At 37.9% G+C, this 24,210-nt stretch overlaps 1 protein-coding gene across 2 annotated transcripts in view; it reads right to left on the reverse strand.

Annotated features, from left to right (window-relative positions):
• The window catches only part of LOC108888711 (CUB and sushi domain-containing protein 3), a 197,833-nt gene that overhangs the window by 143,778 nt on the left and 29,845 nt on the right, over positions 1-24,210 (reverse strand). For both annotated transcript variants that reach the window (XM_018684823.2, XM_051076168.1), the window contains exons 4-7: positions 16,800-16,994; positions 9,334-9,580; positions 2,574-2,686; positions 1,237-1,314 (exon numbers count right to left, since the gene is read on the reverse strand). In XM_018684823.2, coding sequence (XP_018540339.1) covers positions 1,237-1,314; positions 2,574-2,686; positions 9,334-9,580; positions 16,800-16,994 — 633 coding nt within the window. The remainder of the gene's footprint in view (positions 1-1,236; positions 1,315-2,573; positions 2,687-9,333; positions 9,581-16,799; positions 16,995-24,210) is intronic.

Here is a 24,210-nt window from a genome sequence, read left to right on the forward strand (position 1 = left end):
CAGCTCTGTTGTGAATACACATTCGTGTTTTGTGATATCGAAGTAAGTGCCAAGGATAAATGCAACTCTCTTACCTGAGCTAGACAAAATGAAGGGAAATGTATATGGGTTCAGCAGGGACTAAGAGGATTAAATAACCTTCAACTATCAATTGCAGGAGCTAATAATAATCACTCAGTGAGACACTCCATACATAATTGTTGAAGTATACTGGATAAAGCCTTGTAGATATGGTTTCAAAGCCTTGACTATTGTTGAACACAGAAGTGGTGTGGTCTGGCATTCACCGGTCCCATCTCCCCCTCATGTTCTGATCTATAAATCAAAGATTGCATGCACTGGAAATGAAATTCATGAAATATGTATTATCATAATTATCCTTAAGGTTTGCTGTAATATTTGCAATAAGACATCAACCCACACCCCTTTCGTTTTAATGCAAGAAGTTCCACCGGCATGTGTTTTCATCTTTGACTTTTTTTCAGGAAATTCATTAGCTTTGAAGTTAATTGTTGCGGGTTATAATAGAGTTATGGGTTTACTTATATGTAATGAATCCACAAGGCATATGAAGCATCTCTTCAGTCTTTTAAATGGTATACAATATTGTCTCATAGAAAAGATTACAGCCCTTTGCATTATTCATGTCTCCATGCAATGCCGAATCTATGACACATAAGGCAATAAAGATTACAACCTGTTATCATTGAAGTGTTTAGCACACTGTGGAGTTACAGGGAATTGTGCTCCAGATTTATGTTAATGACAGAGCTCCACTAGCAATTAGAATGCATTCACTCCAGTCAGAGTACACAAATCATCTGTGTGAGTGGTCACTCAACCTTGACTACTGCTGTGTGCGTAGATCACACAGTGCATGAACATAAATCAACCTGATGTACTACTTAAATAGTACAGAATGAGACAAAGGGAGTTTTAGGGCATCTGAAACACATACATAAAATGTAGCATTTCACTGCAAAGTACATAACTAGGCTTGATCTAGCCAAGTTCATTTCTGTCAGGACAGGAAGTCCACAACAGTAGGGGAAATAGGGCATCAGAAAGAAATAGAGACTGCACTTCTGCAAAATCTAGTACTGTAGCTTAATTCCTTCACCAAATGATGCAGCAAAAAAAGAGACAAGAAAAAAACAAAGACCCAGAACGCAAGCCCTACATAAACAAAAAATCCAAACAATGAAAACAGTTGCATAAGAAAAATAAAAGACTTACTCAAAGACAGTTTGTTAGTGTTGTCCTTTCCTGGTAATAATTTTACCCCTCTGGATTTAAGCTCTCCAGAGCTTTTCACTGGTCAAGAGCAACAGAAAGAGTTCATTAGATAAAAGAAGTTACAGTATTAGATGTGAGAAGATACAGTACAAGTGTTTCTTTCTCTGGATAATACTTGGTCCTATGAAGAACATCAACATGTAATTGCTACTGGTGTGTATCCTTTTTCAAAAGAAATGAGTTCAATGGCTCTGTTGCATTCCTAAGGGTTGCCTTGGAAATTCTATAAAACCTAAATTAGTTTTTCATGTTTGTCTGTTTATAAAACTCAGACATATTAAATGGTGAATAGAAATTGATTGGTCAGAGCAGATTTAAGGGTTATAGCTTGTTGGGGGGGGGGGATACCACACAGAATCAAAGAGCAGCCCGAAGACTGCAATTCTACATATCTTGAGACAGTATAATTAAACACAGCAGGGACCAGATTGCACACAAAAGCCAGGTGATGCAAACGGCTGTCATTATTTTGAAGTATCAACAGAATAGCCAACAGCAATGAATGATGTATCAAGCAAAACAAGGCTATTTGAATTTGAAAACATTGGGATGATGCCTCTTCTAAGAACTACACTGTAGGTCAACTGGTTATTTCAAGCTATTACACACACAATTAAGATGTGAATCTACTTAGTGACTAGATAACGATTGTCATATGCTCAAACGCATACTGTGTAACAACACCCCTCAGTGCTCGTCTTTGCTTGAAAAGTATCTGCCCATTACATCAAAGATAATTGTACAGAAAAGCTCAACCACTGCAGAACAATGCATTGCAATAGATGAGAAATGTGATTTTTCATGCAATTGATTTTATGTCTTCATTTAAAGTGAGTTGCTACACATGCACGTAAATGCAAGTCCTTATAGAGCTGTTTATGGTGAGGTTGCAGGTTTCATATCTGGCTTGGGGCCAGGCTTTCAGCTTCTGTGGTAGAGCATGTGCAGCATACACTGACTTTAAAGTCATGCCAGAGAACAATGTCAGGTTAATGGATTATTGAGCTGCCAGAGCTGAGTTTTTATAAGAGAAAAAGTATATACACAATTTATCTCTCAAATATTTGATTAACAAAGCCCTTTGAAGTCAGTGGGATGAAGCAGAAAAGGCCTCTATGCCCTCTACAGAGGGGGTATTAATCAAACTGTTTAATATTCAGTTAACAAAGATCAAAAACATGCTTTGTAATTACAGTGTATTTTTCCTACGATGATCCCTTTTCGCTCAAGAAGGGGGCAGTCTATTACGATGTGCAAATGAAGTAATCATGTCTTACCTTGATACTGAGCCCTGAAGCCTTTGTGGCGGTGGTTGCTCTCTGTCACAAAATGCAGCCGTAGCCAGTTTTTGTTGCTGATGATGGGTGCTGGAATATTCATTCCAGTTAGCCTGAGTGTAAAGAGACACAAATAAAAGAAAACACAGCATCTGTTTGAACTTTTCTCAACAAAATAGCTTTTTGGTCATTTTAATTCTTGTGGTGCCATACTTAACCAAAAACCTGGAAAAATGGTTAATTGAGTAAAATGGAGAAACCATTAATGAAAACCTTGGAGAAAAAACACCTTATTTTGACTACAGATTTGCATATACACAAATGAGTGTGCGTGCATGTAAGGGTAAAGGGTAGACAAAGAGTAATGCAGAGAGAAAAAAATCTGTGTTTGACCCATGTGTGGACATGTATTGTTGTATATGAGGTTGTCTCTGTCAAAACTTGCATGCATGACACAAAGTCTTTGTGTGTTCTGACCACATCTGTCTTACTGTCTGTGGCTGTGTTTTAGATCAGAAGTTTTTATTCAGTGTGTGGCCATAGCATCAGGGACTCCATAATCGTAGAGATTTAAAGCTGCCAGGGGCCTCCTCATTTGTCTGGCTAACCAGCTCTGGCTTTTTTCTACTGCATTGCAATCCCTGCGCCATGCCTTGTCACACCACAGTCAATAGCACACAATGCCATTCTAGCTATTAAACAGAGGCTTGGGACAGGATGAAAAAAGGCATGGTGCAGTTGAGCCCCATGTTGCCAAATTGGCTCAGAGGATAAAAACAATGTGTTAACTCATTATTTTGTTTGTGTGTGTGTGTGTGGGTGCTCACACATGTCCATGTCTGAGTTATTGTGTGTGTCAAGAAGTGTGTGCAGTCGTGTTTAAGGTCTGTTTTTCTATATAATTTCTTTGGCATTATGTGGCATTTGCTGCTGAGGCACCTAAGGGGCAGAGAAAAAAAAAGTTATATGAAAGAAATGAAAGTGGAGAGGATGGTGGTCATTCCAGATATAAGATACACATTACTAAATCTACTTGACATTTGATTTTTCCTCATTTTCATCACATATTACCTTTAACTTAATTACCTCAGAGTAAAATACATCTATATCTATCTATCTGTCTATAGATTAAAGGCTGTTGCATATTTTATTTTTAATTGATTAGCAAACTAAATGTGATTTTTCAGTAATTACATTTTTATTCCAAATTATCCATCACAAGGGGAGATGATGGCAGGTCCTAGAGAAGAGTTAAAAGGTAATTGATTTTCACACAAAACTTGACCTTTTCTCTCATTGCGTCATTGATAAAATGCTAATGACACCAATGCAATGGCAGAATGAGAAAGAGCAGCCTTCAAGTAGCTGAACTATTTAGAAGAGACTACCTACATGTTTTCTGCAGAAGCTGCAAATTATCACAAGATTTCTGCTACAAGTCTAAAAGAAAATGGATAGTGACAATAAAGCTGTACCCATCAGGAAGGGTCTCCGATGCTCCAGGCAGCAGAGGAGTGATGTTACAAATTTAAGACCAGCGGAGGTGAATATACTGTTTTAACAATGGTAAAGTATGGCAGAGCCAAGTGAAACATGATGTGCCATCAACAGTAAATAAAGCCTTAATGACAGCTTACAGACAACATACTCCAGTGGATATATTTGTATCAATGTGAAGTAAACCATTACTTCAACTTATACAATAGTAGTCTGCATGCAAAAATCTTCCTTGTGCATGTGAGTACAAAGTGAGAAAATCATAAAATGTATTGTGACATGATTTCTGGGACGTCTGGTTTGCACAGCAGAAATACACTCCCTCATCATTCCCTCCAGCAACCGTGCTCCCAGTAAGAGCAGATGCCCAAATGAACACAAATGTGCTCATAAGCTAGAAGACGACAGAGATGCGGCCTGAGAAATTGATAACTTGTGTGCCAAATGTTCTCATGATTTCTTAGGTAAAAACATAAAATATTGTATGCTGTGCACTACATATTAGGGAAAATGTTGACTGATAACATGTTTACATAATTTATTCCATAGTATTTTGACTCTCAAATTGTTCTGTCCAGTTTGGAATAAAAAAAATTTTAACAGCAGTCAAAAATAATTCATGGCTACTTCACAAAATATTGATGCATGTCATTGGCACTTGTCAATGTAATGGTCATGAAAACAGATACATTATTTGTAGAAAAAGGGCTGCCCAGTTTCCTTGAAAAAGATAAGAACAAGTGACTGCTGTCTACCGTTTTCTTCTTGTATCTCCTCCAGTGCATACTGAGTGACAAAAGATGAGAAAGTCCAATTGGAAAAATGGATTCCTCACATAATGCACAGCCATTCTATCTCTGCAGACTCACTCAGGCTGTCTATTTGTTACTTCATAGATATGCAATATGGCTTTTCGGAGATTACTTCTTGGCATGAGTGCAATATTTTTATGTGCTTGGTTTCATCCAAGTTTTAGCATGCTTCATGTCATTGATTTGGGGCATCTCAAGGACTAATGGCAGACGCTGACATGGGTTTGTGAGGCACATTAGTGAGTTCTCATAAAGTGCTCTGAGTAAAATGTGGCTACTTTAATAGGATAAGGGGTTGAAGGGAGCATGGCAATCTCATCAAAATACCAATGTAATGAGTCCCAGTGTGCAGGTACTGTGGCCAAACGTAGCCTTGAGGCCAGAGCGATAAGCTTAAATCTCTGGTGTCTCTACTTCGTTTCACACAGGCAGGTTATACGTAGGTGCACCCAAGATAATGAGCTATCAATTCAAATTTGTCAAAAAAAGATGGGGCCAGGTGATTTTGTCTTTTCCTTTAACACATATTCTATAAAATCTGTATTATAGAATAGAATATTTTAAATGATAAAGAAGAAGACACTGCTCTCTGTCCCTTGTCAAGTTACTCCCACTTCAGAGACTGCTCAGGTGATATACTTAAACAGCTTGGTGCCTGTCTGCCAGTAGACTGGCTTCTAAAAACAGTGAGCCAGTCTCTGTATACCCAGTGGCCTCTTACATTAACTGCCCTGATGAAATACCTGGGTCAACTGTCAATTCACTTTCCTTCAGTTAAACATTGCATTCTTCCCACTCTGACCGTAGCAGAGCATACCTTTTGGAGACATTTTGATGTCGTTATATTTTGCCTGGAAAGATCAATAATAAATCCTAGAAAGAAGAAATGGAATCTAATACACATGGTAATTTAACCAAAGTTGGTCATTTAGCTGCAGGGAACCTCTTGCTCTCAACTTGCTTTGAATATTGTAATCTTCCTCTGACAACCATTTAGCCAGTGTTGGAATAGGATTGTTCATATTCAGTGAACCAAGCAAAATATTTCTAGATTGCACAGCAAAGTCACAATGTCTTGTAGACTCAGCTTTCTTAGTATGTTTACAACATGCAGAATCAATGTTACAGCAAGCGATCAGAAGTATCTGCAAAGACACTGGATGATAGAAAAGTAGAAATTAAGCAGAAAGAGAAGAGTATGAAAAAAACAAAACAGAACATTTTGTGATCAAATTTCATAATATATAAGCACAACAGTGTATGTAATATCCGTCAAGCCTTTCAGGTTTTATGCTTGTGTTCATATTTGAAATAATGACTGACATGTGATCCACAGCTTGTTGTTTTTGCCCTTTGAGAACAGGGCTGTACAATCATATTAAAAGGTCAGAATAATAACAAAGAACTATTTCCGTAAGGTCTAGCCAGACTCCAATGTTGGCTTTTGTCAAAGGGAACAGATTTTTTTTGTCTATTTTCACTGTGATTGATGTGTAGCCTCACATCAACCTTCCCCAGCGTGACAACAATGGAATCAATAAACTCATTTGCAGAGATCTGATAGAAATCTTCAACTGATAAAAGGATAAAAGCTGCTAAGAGGTGTCAGCAAAACATATTTTCTTGCCCTATGGTCCTGGATTTTGTACACACAATTCCGGATAAATTTAGCACTGAAGTTACTTATTCTGTCAGGGACCAAGGTTTCAATTTGCAACTAATTTTTGCCATCCATATTTCTATTTTTGTTTAGCACTTGATAACCACCTGTATTACAAGTTAAATTGGGTCGTGCTTTATGCCTGTTTGTCTGAAAAAGGCTCAAAGGATATGTTAAATCTGGCTGACTTTGAGGTTCCAGGCTGTCAATCATCGTTAAGCGGCCCTAAACCTAAACCTCAAGGGTAAATTGACGGTCTCTGCCTGCTGCTGCTGCTATATGTTAGGATGCTTGAAAGTTTAGCTGTCCAATGGCCTTGTACACAGTCATAGACACTCATAAAAACAGAGGGAGCGAGAACAATGAATTTTATGGGCATGAGAGAATCACTGGCTCTGAATCGTGTTTGTTTGCTTGTCTGTTTGTTTACCTGGCTGAGTTGAAGCCATCTCTCTAAAATTCTGGCCCCGCTGCACTCAAGCTTACTGGGTCCCACTTGGATTGTAGGGCTTAAAATGAGTACTCTGCCTGACAGCCTCTGACATTTGGTGACACACAATAACATCATCTTGGAGTTTCAAAGCATTCAAGTGATGAATGGTGACTGCTGATCACACACACAAGTATAACTCCTCCAAATAACAGCACTGCTTGTTAAACTGCTTTATAAACACAGTACATGTCTTTTTGACCTCTCCCTGGACACTTAATGTAAAACATTCTTACCCCTTACATAATACAAAAATATGGCTTATTTAAATTTAATTAACTTCAACAATTAACATGATTGCTGGGACACTTGAATTCTTCAAAAAGTGTGTGGAAAAAGTGCATAGCTAAAAATCATATGCAGGGATTTTGATCTCAATGCACCTGTACATTCTCGTACTAATGTGTCATAACACGTTCTTACATGAACCTTTAAATGGATGTTACTTAAACCGTTTTTTCCAACTGTCCTTTTTCCACAAACTTTTTGAAGCCCCCCAGTATTCTCTAAATGTGTCAAATATGCACTGCATCTTGGCATTACTGCCTAAGCGTAAGAAACGGACATGTCTCCAAAAACTCAACATTTGTGTTTTTTCTTTAATCCTGTATAGCAGCAACAAGATTACACAAACCATATGCCACTGGGGCTCTGAGGCATTATGACCAAGAGGCATTTCTGTCAGTGAAAGAGTTAATTTTGAAGTTATTATTATTATTACCCAAGAGAAGAGGCTTACCTGATGGTCTGTCAAAACACATCAGTGTCATCCCATATCAGCTCCATGTCACATTCTGTCTAGCGACATCAACATACAATATTTAGCAGTCATCACCACACTCAAAAGACCTCTCCATTTGACTCTGCCTCTTACTGACACAGTGTCTGCCTCTCTCTCTCCTTCTGACTCCGGATGACAACTCTCAGGGACAACAAAGCTCGCAGCTCAGTGATTGATTAGAATTTCTTTCAGCCAATTATAATTAATGCCTGGCAGGATCACATAAACTTGGCGGACATTCCCATTCACACAGGATGTGGAGGAGATGGATAACCTTAGCCTCAAGGTTGGGGGTCAAACCCATTTCATATTTTCTTGTTTCAGTTGGGGGTGTCTTTGACATCAAAGACACCATAAACCAAAGTGTCCAAAGGCTGATTTTTAAACAAAACTCTGTCAAAAATGTGTTATCCATGTGCACCTTAATTTGAATTACAGGGAATCATGTGCCTTCTATATGAATTGATTGAATTCGATTAGAACCACAAGGCATATTTAAAATGTCCTCTGCACATAACTCTTGATGAAAGTTCAAAAAGGTACATTTGCATGCCAGTCAGCTGCCTACCTTCTCTTCACTGTGACTTCCAATACATGCAGCTGATTTTAAAGTGCTGTTCCTACAACACATTACATGGTCAAGCTCAACCATACATACTGAACCTTTGTCCCATTTGCATGCTTTAAGATCTCAGCAGGTAGGCCTTCTTATTATCGAAAGAACTAAGACTAAGAATCCTAAGGCAATACAGCCTTGTCTGTTCATACCCCAGTCCCTCCTTGGAATAAATTCAGAGTTTCTCTTGTGATCAGTAAATCTAAAAGACAAAACTTATTTATTCTTTCTGTGAGTGCCCACTACCTTTTGTTTTTGTTATGATTATACATAGTCCCATCTCAAACACATTTAAATTACTAAACTAAGTAGATTAGTTAGATTACTGAACCAAATGCAATCTTACCGGATTTCAACCCCATGGCTATAATTCAGTATACTAACTATTACAACTTCCTGTTCATTTTTAGCAATTAAGGGACCTCTCTTTGCGTGTCTCCACTTTTTTCTTATATGGTAGGCTTAGAGAGTTTGGTCTCAGTTTAGAGTTGCAGCTGTGAGCCTGTAAAGCCCGCTGATACACTATATCCGATATTGGGTTACACACATAAGCGTTACCTTTTTTAAATTTCAATTTACTAGTTACTCACAAAACCGGTTTCATAATTACAAAACACAAAAATTATAATAAATGTTCTAACATCTCTGGATTTCAAAACTTACTTTTTGGCCTAAATTCAATTTGGCAGCCCTGTTTTCTAACAGAATATAGGCCATTATTTAACAGTATACATTATCTTTCTCCACCTGACACATCAAAAACACTTTTAAACCAAACCTACATACTCACACCAAAAACACACATATCCACCTCCTGTTACACTAAAACTATTAATGTAACAATTTAATGCTCATCTGATGAAATACAAACACTACCCTCATTCCTCATTCCAGCTCAACTTACCAAATGGTTGGTGGTTCAGATCCCTCTACTTCCAGATAATCCGACTTCTCCTCCATCTGAAATTCAGTGAACACCAGGGAGATGGTGTCCCCGGGATCTGCCAGGATGGTCCACTTGCACTCCCCACTGCTGCCCAGACCTCCAGCACCTCCAACTCCGCCAGCACCAGGGGAGTCACCGCTGGGGAAATCAAAGCTGGAGATGAGTCCACTGGAGCCCCTCAGGGTGCCACCACACGTGTCCTCCGCTGTCAGTCACCAAAGAGAAAAGCAGGGTGGAGAGGGTGCAGAAAGAACAGACACATGGTTTCTGGGTTATTTCAGAGCTGTTATTCAAAGTTCAACATGGGGAAAAAAGTGGCTGCAGGCATAAAACATCTGTACCTGTCCCCTCAGATAAATGTAAACCAGAGAAGGACCAATGTGAAAGCTAATGTTAGGGCTGCACAGGCCATTTAAACTCCACATCATTTTATTTGTTTTTCACACATCCATACGATGTTACATCCAGTATCTACAGCTAATTCCAGCATAATTATCAGACTGATAACATTATGAAACATGAGATTAAAAAATTGCTTGTGTTTTCTTCACAATCGCAGAAATCATTCATACAAGTCACAATGGGCAGAACTATTTACCAATTAATTGTGAAATAATTCTGTCTGAGTTTTCCTCAGCACAGTTTCTATGTGGAAGGAAAAGTCCTAACTCTCTCTCTTTTGTGTTTTTTCTTTCTTTCCCCCATCTTGTCTCCTCCCTCCATCCAAGAGTCAGTAATTCATCATTATGTCCTCAGAGCCCCCTCATGTTTCAGGAAACAAACAAATGGTGATAAACAGAGCTTATAATGCTGTGAAATTGTATATTTTTTTTCCAGTGTGGGGAGCATGGCACGTCAGCTGAATGTTAATGCACTCCACCATAACAGTGGCTTGCTCTCTTTCACGCCACATCCCTTTTCCCTTCTCTCCCCCACCCTTTCTAATATCTCTCCATCTCTCCCTCAATTCCTCTCTTCCAAGCCCTTTCAGATCTTTCTACTATTACTCACCAGCCTCCCCTCTATCCCTGTATTCGTTTTTTCTCCCTAAAGAATTCTAATGATGTCAGGGCTTTCACAGTTTTCACATCATTTAAGACTAATATGTGACACTCAGCTGTGCCAGCTGAAACCTTTGATGGCTCAGCGCTCCACTCAGGGCTGTCAGAGCTGCCAGCCTTGGAACATTCCTGTATGCTGCATTACACGATTGGTCAAGGAACAAGAAAGCGAATGTATGAAATTCAAAAGAAGATAAAGAAAAAGAGGGAGAAGATGGGAGAGCAAGGGCTGCTAGTTAGCTTGATCCATGTCCTTTGACATATTAGCAGAAGCATAGCAATTGATCAAAGTCTTCATAGGCAGGGCAGAGATGGCAAAATGATACTGTGTGAGACATGATGTCCACACATACACGATTCATATCAAGGGCAGACACATTTGTGGACAACAACAAGGGCAGGCTTTCATTTGTTGAATGCCTGTAGCCTTGTAACAGCAAGAAATCATGATTTGCTTCTGGTTTAAATCGTCATACTGTCCACCATAAAACTGTATCCTGAGTGACAAATTGTATAGCCCCTCATTGCATTTAAATTACATTCCAAGCAGATCTGTGGAGTAATTGGCTATTGGCTGAAATAAAACTGATATTGTTTTGGATACGGAAAACATAAGTATTATGAAAACATAGTCAATGTGGAAACTGGTTACTACACACGCCAACAAAATAAAAAATATTTAACAATTCAGGAATACAAAAGAAGATAGCATAAAAGAAAGCAGCTTTGGTACCTGATGTTTCTGACTATATTGATCAGCTAGTAGACTGACGATTTTTAGCAGCCACACAAAAAGCATGGTAAGGTCTTTTAATGACATTTTTACAGGGAATCCAAACTTTTTAAATCAATACAATAAGAAAATGTGAAATACATGTATTCATGGTGGATTAAGTTGTACACTGACATCAACATGAGTATCCCATCTGAGACTGAACTTCCATCCAATCCATCCCTGTGTGATTAATAGATAATTTTAGTCAATCACACTGATGCTCACTACCTTTAAAATTTTGTGAATTCACAACTGTTCAAGGTATATATTATATATAATTATATAATATACAAGCTGAATTTGCAATAGTCAGGGGAAAAAAGTATAGTACAAAAGTATTTCATCCCAGGGTCACTCCCCGTCAGGAGCTGTTTGCATTTTCAGCATAAGACCATCCATACATTTTGATATTGTTAAATGCGAAAGGAATATAACTCAGACAATTATCCAAGAATCTGCAGGGCATCTGCTAAGGCCTAGGGGCATCGTATGATGAAACTTGACATATAAATAATCAAATATCAAAACAGCAGTAAGACTTGGTATTGTAGATAACAGTTAACTGAGTTAGGCCTTGAGGTTCAAGCAGACAGCAAGCAGAAACCACAGGCTGTCATCTAACACTGCTTATAGTCTAGGTTTTGACTGGATGGCACAATGTTGCCAACATAGTGAAAGATACCACTGTTATTATATTGTCATTACTGGGGGGGTGAAAAGGTTCTCCCACAAACTGTAAACAAAAATGAAAGTGCCTTTTTTGTCTCTCAGATCTTTGTACACTGGAGTAGGAAGAGCAAATAAAAAATAGCTCCTTTATGGTTTTCTCTGAAGTGGTTTCCATGATAACAGACACGCTCTCTGATCATCATTGAACATCATTCAACTCAGGTAGTGGCAGCAAGAAGCCATGTGCAAACGTGGAAGTGACAGGTACAAAGCTATTGTTGTGTATAGACTGAAAAAAGTAGACATGGTAATGATAACTGTCCCCTCTCTGCAAGCAACTTTCCAGACACGTTTTAGTAAATCTAGAGAAGCTCAGTCATTCTGGTTTGTGTGCTAAGGATTAATCACCAATATTTCAGCACAGGGCTTCCTCGAAGGCATGAGATAGATTTCCACAACCACATTTAATGATAATAACCTCACTTATAACTCATTAATGTGTCTACAGTTGTAGCCAATTATATTGCAGAGGAAAATTAGTTAGATGCTTGGGAGCAATTAATTATTATACAGAAGTACTGAGACAGGTTTCTTAGCTATTTTTTGAGGAGCATCCATGCATGCTACTGTAAATCATGTACCAGCAAACTGCTGTCTGAGGCTCAAAAAATGCTTCGCAGCTTGAGAATTTTAAATGGCTTCAGCTGGATAATGCCTCACAGGTTCCATATATTCACATGCAGTGTTTCATTAGAATGCCTGGTAGCATTTGAGGTACAGTCTGCCAAGGAGGTTCAGTTACATAAAAGAGGTAACTGAATGCTGGGCAATGTGTACCCTGGCAAATCATTAGATCATGCTCTGGATTTAAAGACCAAGAAGGATCTGTCTCTTTTAAAAATGGTGGCAGTGTTTAAAAAAAAAAAAAAAAAAAAAAAAAAGATGGTGGTGAGGATTAGGACTGCTTTAGCTGAGCTCATTTACATCCCCAGCATCAGCAATCTAATGCTACTTGAGGAGGGATTAAGCTTCTCTCCCCTTGACTTTGATCAGATATACAACACTTGTCTTTCTACTTAGAAATATTCACCCCCAAGGATAGAAGGGAAGGGATTCATGTATAATTTTCTACACTACCTCAGGTTTTTCCTTTGTAATAATCCCTGTGTTAATGCAAAGGCAGTGACTATGTCTACATAAGTCCCTCATTTGCTGAGCCACAAGTCATGTTAAACATTGACAGGGTTGAGAAACAGTAAGGAGATCTCTAATGGATGCAGGGATGTAATCCATATGGCATCATGCATATTTCTGGGGTTCATTTCATTAAACTGACCATCTGTCCGTAACTTCAGATTTTAGCAGATGATTCAGTGAACAATATATTATGAACCAAACAGAATGCTATATAGCAGTAAGGGATTTTATTATTTATGTTTTCTAAAATATGTATTGATCATCATATCATATTATTCTTCTGATATCAATGAATATAGAGTTTCACAATGGTAACTTAATTCTTAATATGAATGCTATTAAAATGGTTCACACTTCACAGTTCACACCTGATTTTAATGCAAGTAATTCTGTCAGTAGCTTGGTAAAGACATTGTGCTAGTTATTTTCATATCTGTTCTATCTGTAGAGAACAACTAAGCACTCACTTTGACAGAAAAAAATTGCCATGGGCAATTGGGCAAGTCAAAATTTCGGATTTTGTAGTAGAGTTGAAAAGGCACTGCAGAGAGGACTGTGTCCAGTCACATTACCAGACATGGAAATGTTTTAAGGAGCAATGTATTTCTGTGGCCACTGGCTGGCAAAAAGAATGACAGTATCAATAGACCATATTCTCAGGTTACCACACTGTCCCTGTTTGCTGTCTCACTGCCTGGTTTAATGAATGCCCAAAGACAATTTAGATGGATGGAATTGAAATGGGCTCCTGTGAGGGGCAGCATCAACTCACGATTAGAATTGCCATTAATTCGCCATCTCACTACATTTCTGCTTGGAGTTGATTCTGTCTGGTTCTTTATGTCAGTCTTTCAGTCTCTTTGACTCTATACTAACACCATCCCTACACTTAAATCTACTTACCCCTCTCTGTTTTACCATCAACCTTTCAAGCTCTACTGTCACCTCTCAAAGAGACAGTGACTCAGGATGAACACATGATTATGGTTGATCTACATGGGATAACACCTGGCATTATGTCAGCTCCACAGTAACTACAGTAACTATATTGTTACTACAGAATTATTGCAGGGTTCCTATTATCCTCACAGCCACTCCAAGCCATGTAAACTGCTTTTCTCAATAACAGAGATAATTAAACATGATGGTTGTGAGTAGGTTGTCTCATAAGGAGACAAACCAAGGAAAAGACATGTTAACTTAAACCACTTTATCTATACTGACTTTCATGGTGGGCCCCCAGGGTAAACACTGCAGTGACCACTTTTAATTAGATGAAAGCTGACAACTCTGACCAGCAAATACACTAATCTGATAATTCCATGGTTCAGTAATAATGTTTAATATTGGCCAAACTTGAGTTCTACACAGTTTCATTATCCTGCTGTAAGCACAGCATTTGTATGGGAAGTTGGTATTATGTCTTCCTGCACTTTCCTTTTCCTCCTCTATCCCTCCTTCATTCTGTCATACACACACAAATGTTTGACAAACACAGCAGACTTTGGACTGGGATAGAGAAGAGAACTGGGAAAAAGATGAAAGAGAGAGGGATAGTAACAAAAGGAAGTGACTGGTTAAGAGACTGAGGTGTTGGGAGATGATGGGGGGTAGACGGTGGACTGGGGAGAGATTTTGTGTTGCTGTGTGTTTAGTGTGAAACAATTGGTGATGAGCAGAAAGGGCAGGATCTCTGAGGAAATAAGATCAAAGAACCATCTGCCCACATACAGGAGCCGGGCCGGATTTAGACGAGAGAGAGAGAGTGGCTCAAGCAGTGCCCAGACCTGAAGAGGAGTGATGTTTCTGGCCCCTGGCAATAGAGGCCAACACCATCCCTAAATGGAAAGGAACCCTCCATCTGCAGCTTTTTGTTTCCTCCAAGCTTGCCATTTCTCAAACATATGCTGAACCATTTTATTTTTGCTGTGCCTTGCATTTTAGAATGAGGTGGCATGAGCAAATTTGCTCTGCTGGTTTGGGGATTGCTCAGGGATGTATAGAAGACTGAAGGGGGAGAACTTTGACTCTCTCTAGAAAGGCCGCAACTAAAGATTATTTTGGCAGTTAACTAATCTGTCGATTATTTGTTCTATTAGTCAACAATTATTTCTATCAAGCCCTCCGAGTCGAGCCTCGTGACGAAACATACCATGAATGAAACAGCACAGTAAAAACAAACATTTGCATAATATATATTTATATGTACAAGAAGATAACTCCATTATTTTTTAACCTGAGTAGTGTTTTGGGGTTTTAATAATTAATAGGGACAAATGTACTAATCAAATTAAAACATTCAGTTATTCCCTGATTTTCAATATCAGTTGAATGTTTTATTTTTGGATAAAGCCATCTAGGTATACAGAAATAAGAAAACACAAGAGCATTGCAAGAGTGTGAGCATTCTGTTAGATCAGAAGGAAATGATCTGTATATGGGAATGGCTTTCAGTCTTTCTCCTTAAGAACCATTCCCTAATATTAGTTTATTTGCCATTGTGGTCTACTGAAGTGGAAGCGGTCTCTAAAAATTACAAAAATATTTCTCAAGGTCTTCCCTGGCTCAAAATGAGACTACAGCAACACTTACTGGGAGATGGTTTGGAATAAAGGGAGGCTGACAATTTTCTCTAATGGATACATAGTAGGTCAAAATTAATTATTTGTCTTTCACATCCACAAGGTTAGTAGTCCAAAAATGTTAATGTATTTGTATTTCATTTTGGTTTCATTCATTATTAGATAGAAAAAGTGATCATTTAAACATTTTCTACCACATAAAGCTTGCCATATTCATGTTCCAGCAGTCCCAGAATATTCAACCTGCCAGTCAGGATGAAAAGGCACACAGTAAATACTGCAGTTGCAGTAGTTTCAGGTATGACAGAATAATGTAGCATTTCCATTTTAAAGCCCCAGTGGGAAACTCTTTCTCCCTGCTGTGCCTATATGTTCAGATTGCCACTGTTCCATCTCATGTTTCAGGAGCTGATGGGTAACCACAATAAACTAAATGTTAAAGTGGATTTATTTCATTTTTCATGTCACCTAGTGTTGCTACTTAGGGTGTCTGAGAAGAGAGGTGACCGAGACCTCAGTAAATCAGCAGGCCAAAGAGGTCACTGAATTTAAAAAAGTATCATACTTTGTTAAGATTGGATCAGAAAGACCTGTACACATTCTGAAGAAAAAGTCTTCAGTAGAGTCAGAGCACAGCAGAAACAGAACTGAAAAATGCTAGCAGATCCACAACTCCTGCTTACAGCATTAATGTATTTAGGCTACCTCCTCTACAGGAATAAATATTTAATTAACCTCTCCAGCCACTGAGGCTCTAATCAACTTCCTCAATATGATTAAAATCATCCCATCCCATTAGATTGCAAATAAATTTATATATCTAATGAGGACTTGTGCAACACTTCACTAATTCTGTGGTGCAGACCACTCAGACAATGACACAGCCATCAGACTGCCAATCACTGAAAAGCAATTAACTTTGAGCAATTCATGGAAATCAAATGACAAGAGGTCAAAACAAACCAATCACCTACTCATTTGAAATTTCTTGGGGAACCCCAGAATATGTAAATATCATAATGTATTTTCCATGATACCATTTAATCACATCGCACAGCTGGGAGACAAAGTTGGCTTAAGATAGAGGCAGTCATCACATGCAGTTAAAATAACTCATTTTCACTAATAAAAGATCCTCACCTCTGCAAATTGGCACAGGAAAGTCCCACACCGACACACCAGCTGCACTGGTGACACAGGTGAGGAGTGAATGTCCATCTAGGACATAGCCGGTGACGCACCGGTAGCGAATCTTGTCACCTATGTTGAACTGTGTTCCATTCAGTATGCCTTTGGGTGGAACACCGGGGTTTCCACATGAACTGCTTCTCAGCTCTAGAAAATGGAAAGAGATGACAGATTCGTTAAGAATAACAGTGTGCTGCTGTATAAAATATACCAGTGTTCCTTAATTTTGTCTGAATTCGTAAATGCATAGCTACTAAGTTTAGTTTTCATCATTTTCACAGCCTAAAAGTATTCTATGTTAAATATGACTTGGTGATCTTGATGTTAGTTTTTAAGGGGTCTATATACACTGTTAGATAGCAAATGTCAGCACAAGTCCGAATGTTATGCAGTTGCTACTCATGAAGCACTACTACTGAAATTAATATAAAGACGATGCAATGCACTGCCCAAGGAGTTCTGAAGTACTGCACTGTTGTCTTACTAATCTTTTTATGTTAAGAGTTCACAAAATAACATAAATCTAAAGTTTGAAGCAGCAATGACGAGCAGATAAATAATAATATAATATAATATAATAAATAAATAAATTAGCAGAATGGACAAATATAATATAAAGCCGAAGGAGGGGGGGGGCATGAATGAAGGAGGTACAGTGCAGACGATAATCATTTTTCTTTGTGGTCCTGAATGGCCACTCTACTTAATAGTAGTGATAGAACCAAAATTATTTTCATTAATTCAAAAAAGAGAGAAAAAAAATCCTCAACATAAAAAAAAAAAACATCACAGCACTGAATGTGCCACAGGCTTTCAATTTTTATAGAACACCTATAATCAAACCAAAGGGAAATGCCAAGTGACCTCTGTTGACATGGATCTAATATGTTATTTAAATTACTCAGGGACCCCAAACAAATCACATTTTTATTATACACATTTACTTTCACTCTGAAAAACAGTACAAATATGGTGCAGTAGGTATGTCTGTATTTCAAACTTAATGTCTACTCCTTTATTACCTTATTTCAACCTCTATTCTCTACTTCTTTATTATTGTACATGTTGTGTATCCATCATTTACTACAAATCATGGCACAGATATTATAAGTAAAGAACTGCATGTCGCAGAACAGTAACAATGAAAAATAATATAATTTGTTGCATTTATGCCAGCGATAGGCTGCTTCACCCAAAGTGTGTGAAGGAGAGGTATCGCAGATCCTTCCTTACTGCTGCTGTCAGATTCTACAGCCAGCACTGCTCCTAGTAAACCACTACACACATGGACCGTTTTCACTAGGTTCTGCACTTTAATTAAGCCATCCTAATCCAAAACAGCTGCTATCAGTCATTCATTGTGTGCAATTCCATTTCAAAATGTGCAATATCTGTATTTAGTATTTAGTTCATTTTCTGTCTATGTATAAAGTCCTATGTATATTGCTCTTCTGCCAATATTTTTTATTACATTGTCATATTTATACTGTTCTTATGTTTATATTTTTTATAGCATCTTTTTCTATTTTTTTAATCACTTATGCTGCTGCAACAATGTAAATTTCCCCATCATGGGACTAATAAAGGATTATCTTATCTTATATTACTTTAAATCCATAGGCAGACACATTTTTGAAGATGACATATTGAAGTTATACATCTTCCACAAGAAAGCAATTCCTTGAAATTACTAGCACAGTACTATTGTTCACATGCCCTGACAGAGCCAAAGCGCTTATGAGTAATTTACTCCTCGGCAAACTACTGAAAGAGAATTTTGATCTACTGTAAGTTGTGATAAACAGTACTGGAGGGCTGTTCAATCCTGTATTCTTTTGGATGAACACAATCTTCCAGTTCTCCTCTATTATACTACCATTACTCAATCTCTGTCAAAATTCTCCTGCACTTGTCCAACCTGCACAAAAAGCAAAGCTTTTCTTTCAAGCTACAGTACAGAACAATAACATCTGCATCTTTTTACCCCAGGAGTTACATGTTAGTTTTTAAATTGACTATGTAGCTTGAAAGCAGTTGGAGTGTGTCTGAACTGATTATATCCCTAAACTTTTAATACCTTTGTGAGTCAGACTTCAGACTAATGATTTTAGGTCTTTTTGGTGGTTGAAAACTGCAATCAACCAGAACAAGGATTTATAAGTTATTGGCATTATCCCATTTTTTTTTAATTCCTTACAAATATAGTACACTTGATTTCCATCCATTCAAAAACATCCACTCTTGAAAGCAGTATTAATCAGCAGAGGTATTCTCTTCATTTAAATTCTTATTATGATCACACAGTGCATTTTAAGACTTAATTGACTCAGGTTTGTGATAAAGAACACTGCATAACCAATTTGTGGGTAAGGATCAATACAACCCAATTAGTCTGATCAGATCCTGAGTTGTCGTCATGATAAAAATATAAAACTTATTTCCGTCCTACAGCTTGTGACTGATCATGCAGTCAAGTTAAATTATTATTTTTGATATGTGCCATCTGTTTGTGGCTAATTATTCCAACTGGCAAGCCAGGAAATGGAAAGCTATTTTTACTCTTACATAAACAGTGTGTTAGATGGATCCATGGAAAGATGGATAGATAGACAGACAGAGGAAGACACAGAGGAGAATATTGATACCCTAATCCTGAAGCTGATTTCTATCCTACTGTGATGTCGCATTTTCTAATGTTAATTTCTAGGAATCATTTTTGAAATCCAATTACTAATCCACTTTACATTGCAGATGCTCACATACACATTAAATGCCAACAGACTGCAACTGGAATAAGGAGAAAAGGAAGCCTCAGAGCATGTGTAATTTCTTTAAGAACTACAGAAACTGTTTACACAAGTAAAATACTGACACCCTAAACCACAAAAACATACTAAATAACAACATAGAGCATCTTTTAAAGGCCTAAACGCAGAATAGCATTTTAGATTGAGCACATTTTCACTGAGAAACAGAAACTGTATGAGCTGAGACTGATTCACATTCTAACATTTTCATACCAGCTATATCTAGACAAAACAAATGTCTTTAGGACAGTAAAATATGTATAATGGTTTCTTGAAATCTATTTACATATGATCCATGCAATCTTTACATTTCTTTTAATACTGAACTACCTCCTTCCACAAATAACTCACAAAGATCAGAGAAAAAGTATACACAAATATAAACTTATGATTGACAGCCTTTTTGAGTTATATTTTTGTGAAAAACATGCAAACCAAGGGACAATGATTGAACCACATATAGTGGAGCACTAATGATGTGGTAATGTAGGCATAAGGAATAAGAAGCAGTGGTGAGATTCTATGCAGAACTGACATCTGACCAGCCCAGAGGTCACTGGTGAGAAGGAACACCCAGACTGCTAAGTATTACATTCATAGGAAACTACAATATTTTGTATTAACAAATATGTAAACTATTGTTTACACAAGGTTTGTTGAAGGTTAACCATGGCAGACTGAACTGTGACATGCCTGGATCTGACTGTCAAAGGTCCCCCTCCAATTAAATATACATGGTGCTGTTAAATTCGATGTACCATATTTCATATGACCAGTTTAACCTAAAAGGTTAAGTTAGTTATTCAAAAAAAAAATTTTTGGCTCATATGAATCCTCCGGGCACGGCAATAAAACCTCAATATCTCAATATATGTTGACGCACATACATGAAAAAAAAAAACTGATCTGTTGTATTATTTTGTAGCCACTGTTATTATCAAATGTAGCTATTTTGCTGCAGCCTTCAATGAATATATGCATGCCTACATGGCACAGCATGATCCTCGACAACAAACAGCAAATATGTCTCCATGGGAGTTACGGAGAGCCTGTGAAATTGAAATTTATTTGTTTGAAATATCAAATTTGTAGAGTTCAACAAAATGTGACAAAGCACATCAAAGGCAATTAAATACCTACAAACTCAACACAACAACCCTTTACAGTTTGTGCCAAGAACACCAAATGAAAATTCAGCACACAGCTGAGCAAAAAATATTTGCATTTAAAAAAATCTGTACAATAGAAAATCAGCTGGTTGGGGATTGGTGCTGTATGAAATTAGGTGTTATTTAGACATATGGCTTTAAATTGAATGTACTGTAGCTGATATACTATTCTCAATCTCTTTGTTTAACAAAATAATCGGTGTCAGTGTCAACCAATTCTAATGTAGGCCAACCTAAACTAACTAAGCACTGTCCATTGTAACAATACAAGTACAGTACTTTATCTTTATCTAGCATTTGAGTGTTTCATTTATACATCTGCCTTTAATAAATGCATAACTTGTCATTAAAAGAATGCAAATATCTGAAATCATGCATATACACATATGGCTGGCTAAAGAGGTTGGGCTGAAAAGACAAGTGACACAATAATTGTTAAAATATTGTGGTAATTTTCAGTCAGTCTCTCCTAGAAAGCAGTCCGTGTTGTAAACACAAAAAATGCCAGAAGTATGACTGAAAAAAAGCAAGTCCGAGACAGAGGTTCAAACCCTGCTTTCTCTCTCACCTCTACACAAGGTGGGTGTAAATTAGGGATGCACCAATACCACATTTTTTAAATCCAATTACAAGTACAAGTACTTACATTTGAGTACTTGCCGATACCAAGTACCGATATGAGACTTATTAATGCCATTACACTTCATACATTTACTTGAAAAAGTGTTTTATTTTCATCAGATATTGTTTCATTCTCTGTCTGTAAGAAATTGCTGTGACTGACCCTAACCCTCTTTGAACTCAGCGTCGTGTTGGTTTTTTGGATGTTTTATCAGATTGCTTGTGTTGAAAGTACTTGCTTTCGTCCCTCCTCTTGACAACTTTGCAGAGCATAATTTGCAGTCCACTTTACTTTTGTCACCATCGTCCACTTTGAAATACCTCCACACTGCCGACATTGCTCCTCCTTGCTCTCAATTAGCACCTGACAGCCCAACTGAACGTAACGCTGCCGTAAAGTGGTATCGGGCGCTGTGGTATCAGGACACTTTTACAAATACGAGTACAGGAACAGGGTATCGGACAGATACCCGATGCTGGTATCGGTATCGGTGCATCCCTAGTGTAAATATAGGATTGTTGTTTTGGAAAGTTATAGCATTCAAATAATTTTCATGCTAAAACCATTCAATGTCCCCTCATGTCCTGTGTTGACTGTTGACTGCTGTTGTCAATACCTCAGGGAACCATAGAGAGAAAATAAATATTAGGTTAAACATATGACACTGCAATTGAAAACCCAGGAGTACGTACAACTACATGAGAGAGCCTATCAAGACTCTTCAGTGTGTAAAAAATGCAAAACTAACAGTGGAGAAAGTGTGTACATATTAAGTGGCTTTTATGTAAACTATTAGTGCCATCTTTTCTTTATTGAATATCTGTAAGAATGTGCCAATATTATATTCTTTGGTTTCTCTGTATTTCAGCTGCAATTTATCTTTTTGCTTTTTCTTTCAACCTGAGATGTAGTATGTTGTGAGTTGGGTGTGACTAGAAGTAAAATCAAAAACTCTGAATTCCATGCACCATTGAGAGTACTACACATGATATGCAAAAGAAGCCTGTCCCCTGTGAACCTCAGCTTGCCCCTGAACAGAGCTCTAATTTCAACTACCAGATGTTGCTGGGACATCAGGCAGATTGCACTCAGCCAAATAAAAATGTGATAACACACAAAGTATTTTACAGGATGACATTACATTTTCCAAAAATGTAACAGTCCCTACTTTTTTTCCTATGCAAGGATATGATGCAATCAAGGCTCAAGAAAAATATGAATTTCCTACCTACCACTATACTAACTATGCAGCATGCTGCACATGTTTTTGGTGAATGGTCATGTGCATGATGTTCCTAATTTATTGATTCACTAATCTGACACTTGACTTAGCACTTATTGCTATTATCATTACTTTCTGGCAGCTGGTCTTGAGACAACTATATAGAGAAAAAAAACACTCACTTTCACAAGTAAGTGTTTTGAGAAACTCACCCCAGGTCACTAATTAAAAAGTAATAGATGCATCTCATCTGTAATTATACCAGCACTGAATCATTGCCCTTTGGTGTATGGAAAGTCATAACTAATGTCTCAGACAGACATGGCCCTTGAATTAATTCACAGGATGCGTTGCAGATATTTGAAGCAGTTGGTTCACATAAGAGTTTCCCACTGTAGGCAAACTAAATCTGTGCATCATTTACAGCTACAGTGGCTGCAAATCTGAATGCGAAACTGTGAGAAAAATAAGTACTTTGAATAAGAGCCTGCACTCAATATTGAATCAGGATTTCTACTTTTATGAGGGTTTGAAGAACCCCCTAAAGAAATCAAGTGTTTTAGACACAGTATTAGCCCTGAGCTAACAAGTGTTGCTGTGTGGAAGACCCTAAATAAATTGTTGATATAACTGAACCATGGGAAAACAGCTGCTCCTAAACACCAGGGGCTGGGCTCAAGCTAAACCTAATGAAAACCGGTACAGACTTCACTTCAGGGTGAGAAAATAGATGCAAACAACACTGCCATACAATGCCAGTGGAGTGCTTAATCTCACAAAGAATCGCCCTATCTGCTAAATATAGCTTGGTTAAAATCAATGTGTACTGTGCTTAACATCATAATAGACAGCAAATATATATGGGATGCCAAGAAAACTTAATACAACTAACATCAACATGATGCTGCAGAGAGCAGAAAACACGCTCTGTGTTTTGAATCTTAAAACAGATGTTAATTAGACATCAATATATAAACTATCTTGGAAAACTAACACTTACACAGAAAAAGGGAAAAGTCCACAGGAGTTTCTCATCATTTTACATTTTTACCTAGAGTTGCATTCAGACAGTGGGAGCAAGACTGTCTTGCATTATCCCTCATCACAGCAGTAACTAGTGAGTTATGTGAACTAGTAAATGAGGTAGTTTGGGTGCGAGATTTCTCTGGGGCTGAGCTATTTATTTCGCCTGTATATCTAATGACTCTGTAGCCCTTTGAAGAAGATGGAAGTTTGACGGAGTGGCAGTGTTTGTGAGCACACAAGCAGCACACTTTCCCCATAGGAGCTGCTGTGTAGACTGCCTGTCTGACTTCCTAGCTGGCTGCTTGACTGGCTGCTGAGCTGGATTTTCACGCAGGCAGGAAGAATATTGACCGAACCTATGCAGGATCACAGCGCAAAGCATTTGGTAAACACATGCTCATGCATGCACACACACACACATACTAAGTACTTTTCCACCTCAGTAGACATTCTGCATTGCCACAGAGGGACAAATGAAGTGATTTGGGGAGAAAAGATGAAATTATGTTTTATGGGT

This window comes from Lates calcarifer, linkage group LG15 (genome assembly GCF_001640805.2).
Source record: "Lates calcarifer isolate ASB-BC8 linkage group LG15, TLL_Latcal_v3, whole genome shotgun sequence".
NCBI lineage: Eukaryota > Metazoa > Chordata > Actinopteri > Centropomidae > Lates > Lates calcarifer.